Genomic DNA, 9,486 nt, shown 5'->3' on the forward strand with positions numbered 1-9,486 from the left:
GCAGGAATATCAATCCGCCATGCTTGGTGATCGTGGCAAATTAACTAGGTAAGATAACCTCAGCTTCTAAAGGCAGAAGCTGGGGGTATGTAAATAGATGAGGGCAGACAGGGAGATCAGAGCCTGCACACCACTTAGCAGGATAATAAAGGAAATCATCCTTGATTATCAGTGCTAATTTGGACACTGCCGGTAGCTTGTTATGCGTGTTCTGAGTAGCATTTAATTAATTCAATTGCTTGTTAATGAGGGAAGTGACATGTGGGGAGCAGATGCCACCCAACTGCAGATGGGTTCTGGTCAGCCCTTCACAATAAAACCTTTTTTTTTTTTTTATTTTTTTTATTTTTAAAAGACCCCTTCCCCCACCCCTGAAATGGGAAAGGTGTCAAGCATGGAGGAGCATTCAAAAGGCACAAAACACTGACCTCATCAGGCCAAGAACCGCTAAGGAACCAGACCTGACAATCGCCGATAGAGAGGTACTGATGTTCCCCCAGGCCCCATTTGTAACGCTGCAGCCTTATGCCAGGAATCGGAGACCAACAGGACTGTAACAGCAATCTGATGGCCAAAACGAACACGAAATGAGAGAGAGAGAGAAATGAAACGGAGCATCCTTTCAAGATTCACGATACCGGGATCTTTACACAGTTTGTCCTTTTTCTGTACTGTCTATGATGAAGGAATAATTATCCTTATGAGTAAAGGAAGCATGGTTTAATTTTTTGGTAGAAGGCACGGTTTCATATTTTCATAGAAGTCACTCACTCCCCAGTTATTGCCCAGAAAGCAGTGCACGCTCAGCATAGCGGGCACAAGCCTCGGAACCCAAGCCAGGCTGCAGCTTCGGATTGTAGAAGTCTGATAAATATAGCCGAGCTGCATAATGTTTTTTTCTGACACCTTTAAATTCAGTTCATTAGTGAGCAACGGATCAAACTGGATCTTACGTCAAAGGTGAAAGTCAAGTCCCAACACTGTCGTTTCCCTACTCCAGCCTTCTCGGACAGTGTTGAGAACCTTTCTATTTTCGTATAACCTTTGTAACCAGAACCAACAGGGTGACTGCCATGCAAACAGACTACCCGAGCAAAACTGCAGCCGGTGTTCCAAGCTCTGTTTAAAGAGCTGCCGCTGCGGGCTGCCTCAGAGCTTAAAACTTCACCAGAGCTTCTACCAACCGCTCATTCCTCACTTTAAAAATACATTTTAATGGAGATGGAGGTTCTTCCTATTCAGGAATACTCTCAAAAACACACCAACGTGGTGGAGCCCTTCAACTTTAAGGGTTGCACATAGCTAATGCCAACATTGCTTAAGCGGGAGAACAAGAAACATGGCTGAGATGGTGCCTGGACATGACACTGCCCTCCCTCCTCTTGGCCAGCAGCTTCCAGCGGGTGGAGGTGGCCTCACTGCTGGCACCTCGTAGTACTCCTAGTGAAACAGAGATGGAGACTTTGAGAGCTCAGAGAAAGAGGGTGAGGGCCAGGGAGTAGATAATCACCTCCTGGAGCAGGCAGAGGGATGGTAGCAGTTCGTCTCATTTGGAAAAGGCCAACAACAGCTGAGAAAGTCAATGGTGGCAAACAAGTCTGCAAACCAGAAGCCACATGGGCAAGAACAGTATGTGGAGAAAGCAAAGCACATGAGGTGTCCAGAAAAAAGCTAAATATCTGGTTGGAGATAAACGTAATGGTGCAAAAGACCCAGGCAAAACACGGCACAGACTCCCCAAGCTGGCTTCACCACATCTCCGACATTCCTCCTTGGAGCAGTTCTGTCCCTGCCCCACTGGGTTACTCCTGTGTCGCACCACTTCGAATCAATGTTTTAAGAGTGTGCTTAAACCATATCAATAGTAATTAGAGGGGAAAATCCTGATCTCACCCCCAGACCCAGTTAATCGTCACAACATTGATCTACTCTAATTCGACTTCTCACTCCAAATTAAACCTGCATTACCGAAGGAGGGACCGCAGGCAAACTGCCCGCTCACCAACCCCCCCAAGACAATAAATTTAATATTGAATACACTTGGACAAAAAACAGCAGTTGTTGCAGAATCTATACTGAAAGATCTTTGTCCTTTTTTCCCTTCTTTTTTTTTTCTTCCTGCGAGTAATTAAAAGATGCTTTTCTTGACTAATGATCCCCCTGTTTAGAAATGGGAAGTCGATACTCCTTCACCAGCAGTCAGCTTCAATTTGTCACAGGGCTCCCGAAGTTTGAGCAGAGGTTCTCAGGGCTGCTGGTAATTGCTGGAACCAATTACCAGCCTTCCGAGCTGACCTAATCAGGGACCCACAGCCACCACCGCTTAGAGGCCAGCTGGTCCCCTTTCCCTTTCACATTCACGTAGAAGCCTGTGATTGGGTTTTCTGCCACTTCGCCAACTTTTTCAGGCTCTCCAGGAGCTCATGCTTATTCCTCTTCCCGCCCAGTAATCACACCAACACCATCAGTCTGAGCTTTGCCTCATACTACTGTTTTACTCAACACTGCTTCCTTGGGGATTGATCCCATTGCACTGGTGCTCCCACAACCTGTGCTGCCTTCCAGTTTCATGTTAGAGGCCATCCAAGGTGTTGCTTTTGATCCAGAGGCACCAAATGACCTGGAGATCTGCTTATTTTATAAGCTGCCTCTCAGATTTGATGAGACCTGGCATGTGTTCACATCAGAGGACATACCTGGGCAATATATCCTTGATGAAAGTAATCTCAGCGATGCCTTTTGCTACAAACTCTCAGGCTTTGAGTCCACACTAAGAACCTTTCCAACCTTCAAAATGTGTTTCCAGGCTGCTTATCTTTCCCCATGACTTTCTTGGACAAAGAGTTTTAAGAGAATTTGAGTGGACTAGGAAAGAACAGCAGCATGGTGTATTTAACATGGTTTAAGTTTGATTACGTTTATTTTTTAGTGCACAAAATGAAAAACACAAGCTGTACTCAAAGCCTAGCATGGATCTATTTCTATAAATACTGGTGACATTTTCCTGAGTAACACTCTTTAATTATGCCATGGCCTACAGTAGCCATTTGACAATCCCTCCTGCAAAACATCGGTCTCCCTGGGACTCCCCATCCTTCCCTCTACTCAACAGAAACGCAGGGGATGACACTGCAATCAGTCAGTGATCAGTGCTGGCTTACCCCAAGCTGAAGGGCTTGCTTCTGAAGCCATGTCAAGACTTCCAGATTTCTTCTAGTCCAGCTCCTTGAGCCTTCCAGCCCAACAGATTCAGTATCTGTGGAGCAGCAATAACCCTTTTTTTGCCCCTAGAAAGCCTGTGGGTTTCCACTGATGGCTTCATCTTCAATAGAAAGACACAACACAAAATGGTGAAATCCACACAGGCCTGATACCCTCAGAAGTGTCTATTAACAGAGGGTCCATCACTGTGCTGACAACTTTTGGTGCTTTGAGGGGGAGCACAGTGGAGACAAATGAGTTAAAAGACACAGCTATCATCAGGAAACACATGAGAAGACTGTATTTATCTAAGGTCTTCTACTGATGCTTTGTGCTAGGCCTTTGACTCAGTTGGGGGAACGGTTATGACTTGCTTTTCCAACACTTTGTCTGCAGGCACAGACTGAAAGTCTGAGCAAAGGTGTAGAAAGCCATGGAGGGTGGACTCATGAGTGGGACTGAAAATGGGAGCACTATGCAGGACAGACAGAGGAAGTGGGGCTGCAGAAGGCAACAGGGATAAGAACAAGTTAATGAGAAGCTTGAAGGAAAACATGGGAATTCTGTCCTCTCCCACCTGATGGGGCTTTGGTGAAAAGAGAAATCACTAAAGCAGGAGCATGTTGAGTACGTGAACCTCTGCATATAGCAGACTCCAGCAGATCCTAGAGCCTACCAGCATGGGCAGGAACATCCCCCAACACCAGCTTCAGCTCTCTTCTCCTTTAGGAGTTTTGCTGAAGGCTTCTTTCTTCCCTGATCTCTGCATATCCTTGGACTCTCTCCATCCCTTCTCCAGAACTCCAAACCTCAGCTCCCCACTGTATTTCTACTGGCTTACTTTCTTACCTTACCTCTTCCCCCTTCAGTCCCTCAACCACAAAAAAAGGCTGGTTTGTTTAACCGCACTTTGGGTTCATTGTAGCTGCTTCTGGTAGGATTCCTCAGGAAAACCACAAACAGCAGCGCAAAAATGGAACGCACAGTTCCGATTTTCTTGACATATCTTGGACAGAAGGATTATGATGTTGGCAGAGACCAAAGTAAAGTACAAAAAGAGGCACACACTGTGAAAAAGCAGACCTCTCGGATATTTATGTGAAAAATAGCACTTCAGTCCTCGCTGCAAACAGCGGAAAAAATAGGAGTAGCAAAACGAGATTACAATTGCTTTGCAGGAAAATTTTCACACAATCTTAATTCTATTTTTTCTAACAGCTTTTCCATCATGTACATGTGCACTTGGACACATAGCTGGAAATGCAGTTATAAAATTAATCTCTTTGTCCAAAAATGTTATAGTGCAGGAAAGAAAGTGTGGTTATGTCACTGACAAACATAAGCAGTTGAATATAAATATGAAGATGTATGGAGACAAAGAAGAATTAAAATAAGCCCTCAGCATGAATTACAAATAGAGCAAAGCTAATTTCTATAAGTAAAACTCAATTCCAAACATGAAATAGTGATTGTAATTCAAAGGGATAGCTCTCTTTTCATCAGTCACATGTATTTTGGAATTTTTATGATAATATTTTTATTACATGAATACTAAAATATTGTGGTTTTTAAAAAATAAAAATCCAGTTGAGTGTAAGCCTTTTCCTTTCAAGTATTTAGAATTGAAGTATCTCTCCCGCTCACCTCAGTAGTAAGAAGCAACATATGTTAGGTGTAACAATATAAGATCTCTCGATTAAAGTAATCCTAATGACTGAAAGGCAGCAATAAATTGATTTCATTCTACCTGATTAAGTTGTCATTATTAGCTGTCTAATAATATACACGTGTATACAGACATACAGCTTATATACGAACAAAACCTCTGCGTATGTCTCCCGGAACACTTTTATATGCATAGTCATTCATCTAAGTAGCCTGATTAATGTACCGGCTTCATTCTCGAAGATGAACCAAAGGTGGCACCACAAATTCATTTTTCAGTGCTAACGAAATAATGCAATAAGAAAGAATTGACTTTATTACGGACAACAGTACAAACCGATTCCTACACCACAGGAGGTGGCCCAGGTGTATACTCCCAGGTTATAATTTCGCTTAATCTTGTACTGGGAAAAGCAAGACCCAGAGATACACATCAACAAAATCAGAATGTAATTCACTCTGATTCCCCTCATAGGCAGGAGGCAAACACGGAGAGCTAAGCCTCGACTGTGCCGTTTGCTGCCTGGGGACCGAGCAGTGCTCGGACACCGGCTGCTCCCCTGGAGATCACCCTGAGACAACTATAAAGCACTTCTGAAGACAACTTCAAAGGTTGGCCCAGCTGTGCAAGGAAATCCAGAGGGTCTTCCTCCCGCCTGAACCTCCCTGCTGAAACGCACTCTGCCAGAGGTCACTCAGCTTCCCCCAAGCCCATACCTCAGTTATAACTAGTAGCACTTGCATCTCAAATCTACTATAATCAGGAAAGTATTTTCAAAACATCTTTCTTTGACACTGATCGGATAAATTAAGCATTAAAAACCTTTGGCTTTTGGTAGGATAATGTATGGCAAAAAGAAGATTTTGACTGTGTGGAGCTCTGACAGGTAGGTAAACACCCCACTCCCCACCCCAACCTATGGTTTCACATATATCACATAAAAAAACCTAAGCAAGTCCATGGTGATCAGGATCTCAAGATGAGAACCCAAAGCCCTGACGGCTGGGTTCAAATTCCTGGGTGAAGGCAAATCATTAACCACAAACTGATAGTCCAAGAGCCAGGAACTTTGTGGCTGACCGAAACAAAGAAACACATTACAATATAATTTAGATTGAGAAACGACCAGGTGGGAGGTTTCAATCTCCCACTGTTTTGTTGGTACAGTCAATCAAACAAACAAAAAAATTGTACAGCTGCTGAAGAAACCTTCACAACAGTGAAAAAGTAACGGGGTCATTCAATTTTTTACACCCCCACTACCACCCCCCACTTTTGACACACGTTCTTCCTGGGCATGTAGTGAAGATATATATACAAAATGATTTTTACAAGGTGTACTCCAGGGGAGTATTTCAAAAGTCCATGCTATAAAATGTGGTAACACCCTACCATCTCTGACTGAAAAGGCACAATGAGGATTTATGTGCTCATAGCTCGCAGCCTTGGCCACACGTAGTATCAAATACTACCTGCCCGCTGCGTGCCACAGAGAGATGGAGTAGGAAAGCCTACCTTGTGGAGTCTGGCGAAGGTTTCATATGCCCTTGGCTGCTCTCCTCCCAGACGCTGTTTGCCAGCTCGTTCCCAATAGATGACATCACTCTGATGAGCTCTATAGGCCAGTCATCCAGGTCAAGAGAGCGGACCCGGGAGAGGTGAGTGCCAAGGTTTCGGTGTATACCTGAGCATTCAATACATATGAGGGCTCCCAGATTCAAACTGGCCCAGTCGGGGTCTACGGGAAAAGGGACAAAAGCAATTAGTACAATGAAACACCTAACAAAACTTCCTAGTTGATGTTTGTGAATAAAGATTGTGGCTCCAGAGGAAAACAAAAAAATGCAGGTGTCCTGTCCAAAAGCACAGCTGGAAGGTCTTCCAGAAGGGTCAGTTTTGCCCTGTGGAGATACTAACCCTTCTGAGAAACCCTCAAGGAGTAAAAGAAATTGTGGAGAGAGGTCTCAAAAGATGTATCATTCCACCTTCAGTCAAAAGAAAAATATGAATTAGAGAGAAAACATCAAACAAAGAAAATGTAAATGTGGTAGCAGGCAGCTGATGATGAAGTACTGGAGAAAGCCCCTCCTCGGGAATCTAGAGCCACTTGTAGTCAATTACAAGGGAAAAAGAAGAAGGAAAAAAAAAAAGAGTGTGACAATGTCTCTGTTGCTTATTACGTGAACTCCTTTAATAACCATCTATACCATCACCTACATACGGGTTTTACATCTAACACACGACAGGGTATGTTGTCATCTCTAGGATCAGGGAAGTAAGTACCAAGATGAAAATGTGATACTTGGAACAGTCCCAGTTTTAGTGTACGAGCCAGAAGGATTCCACCGACACACATACACACACGAAAAATAACCCCGCAAACGGTAAGGCTGTGACAAACCTAACAAAAGCTGGGAAATTGAACGTCATTTCCCAAGATGGTTCACTTTTTGTCACTGCCCTCTGTTATTTCAATCTAGGTTTGTATGACTCTCCCTCTCTCCAACAAACATTCATTTTAACAAACGCAATGAAAGACGATGTACGGGAGGAATTTTTGGTGGCATCCCACCTGTCCATCCCGCTGTCAGTTCTTTTCTTCTCACCTCACCCTGGGCCTCCCCTGAAGAACCAGAAGGCTATCACAAGCGCCAATCAGGAAAATGGTGATTAATTGAAAGGGCAGGCATTTTTATTCACATCTAAATAAAATTTAGACCTGTTAGAAAATGAATTTCCAGTGTCTCCTTCCATTCGGGGAAATTTAATCTAAAGACTCATTTCTGCCTTATGTAACCCAGAATTGAAAAGTTATTTTTGGCAGCAAAAATACGAGTAAACGAAATGTTTTCTAGTTTTTTGCCATGTCACATTTGGATGAAAAAATCTGAAAGGAAAGCAAATAATTTTAAATGCAAAGTCCCATGTTTCTTTGAAAGGATTGCTTGACATTTTTCAGTGAGTCCTCAGAAAACGAAAAATATCCCCAACAAGAAAAATCCCCCATCTTATTTCACCCGAGCATCTTTTGTTTAAAGAGTTCCTGTGCACACCAAGTCTTTTCTAAGAACATATAGTATTTCAGATCTCAAAAAAAAATAAGGTGAGACAAAACTCCTGCCATGCTTTCAGTCTTTGGCAAGACTACCAACACAAACTCCTTTCCTGCGTATTTCTTGAAGTCACCTCCACCAGTTTCAGAGTCTTGCCAGTGGGGGAAACAGCAGTGTATCTGAAACACACTAAAAATCCCGAAACACTAATTTGTCAGTAAAAGCTTAAACAGAACAGATAATAATTTAAAATTTGCAACTGTGACTCAGAATGTAACCTCTAATCCCCACCTGCAAAGGTCAGGGTTATCTTCACACAAATAAGAACTGCAATGAGCTCGAAGAAGCACAAACTCAGAACGAAACAAGAGAAAAAATACTGATTAACGTTTTTCCAATTATTCTAAGAGAACTGCTGTTAAGGACCTCCCAAACACCTCCGTCTACTTCAAGTGCATCAGGTGTCTCTTTTACTGAATAGATTTTTAAAGTAGTCTCCCACTTCCAGTTGACGGCGCCGGTACGACTGAAGTAATCCACCAAAGCGATAACCAAGAAGTTATATGAAATTTTGCCAAGACAGTATATTAAATTTCAACAATCTGACAACACACAGCTGAGTTTGAAGGTGGCAAACTAGGACAGGCAAGAGTTGAACTCAGTATAGATATCCAGTGAAAAACCGGACTTGCTGATCTTGGCTATAACTGGGTAACACGGAGCAAGACAGGGCTCTAATGAGGAGCTTGGACGAGTGGCAGCATTCGGCAGATTCTGGGAAAACCCTGACATGATGTCACTTCTGACACCAGTTTCAGTGTGGGCAGATGAAAAATTGTTCTCAAAAGGATATGTGCGAGATGACAGAAGTCACTATCCCCCGATAATTAAAGCAAGCTATTGTGAACTACTTGTACATGCTCAAGAATGCCCCTTGAAATTGCAACTCGCTGCTCCTATCTGCATCTTCCTCTTGCCTTTTAAAAGCTTGTGCTTGAAAATTGTTATCACCAATTTATACTGTAAAGAACCAGATGATGATAAAAAAATCAGGACCCTTTTTCTGCTGATGCTCAGAGCAATTTGGAACTGGAGGATGGTCAGAAGCACATGGCAGACTTTCCTCCAGTATGCACAGACTGGATTTGATGGTAAAAGAAAAAAAAAAGTCCATTCAGTGCACCTAGAGGTGCTATAAAGCTCATCTCCCCTCTTTGTTTTACCTACAATTTGTCAAGCAAAATATGAACTTTTTTACATCACTGAATGTAACCACATAGCAATTTTTGGCTGACCATATTGCTAAAGGTGTTTAGTTCTCTTCCTCTAAACACCTCCTCCCTATTTTGACTTGCACCTCAATCAGACTGATCATTTGAAGCTTTTGCAACAGCTCTTTTAGGAGTTCAACCCCTCCTCCCCCACCACCTCCTTCACCCCTTTGGACCTGAGGTGGCTGATGAAAGGCTTTGCCATGATACGCCCTAGTGAGTTCAGCATGAATAAGATGGCTCCAGGCTGAGCAGAGGGAATCTTGAAATGGAGGAGCAGAAGAGCCAGGGAAAG

General features: G+C 43.1%; 1 protein-coding gene across 1 annotated transcript in view; it reads right to left on the reverse strand.

Moving 5' to 3' along the window:
• LOC104497276 (arf-GAP with GTPase, ANK repeat and PH domain-containing protein 1-like) overlaps positions 1 to 9,486 on the reverse strand; it is a 49,477-nt gene that overhangs the window by 30,737 nt on the left and 9,254 nt on the right. Inside the window, exon 4 of the mRNA XM_010140514.1 lies at positions 6,383 to 6,605. Coding sequence (XP_010138816.1) covers positions 6,383 to 6,605 — 223 coding nt within the window. The remainder of the gene's footprint in view (positions 1 to 6,382; positions 6,606 to 9,486) is intronic.

This window comes from Buceros rhinoceros, unplaced genomic scaffold, assembly GCF_000710305.1.
Source record: "Buceros rhinoceros silvestris isolate BGI_N320 unplaced genomic scaffold, ASM71030v1 scaffold6100, whole genome shotgun sequence".
In the NCBI taxonomy this organism is placed as follows: domain Eukaryota; kingdom Metazoa; phylum Chordata; class Aves; order Bucerotiformes; family Bucerotidae; genus Buceros; species Buceros rhinoceros.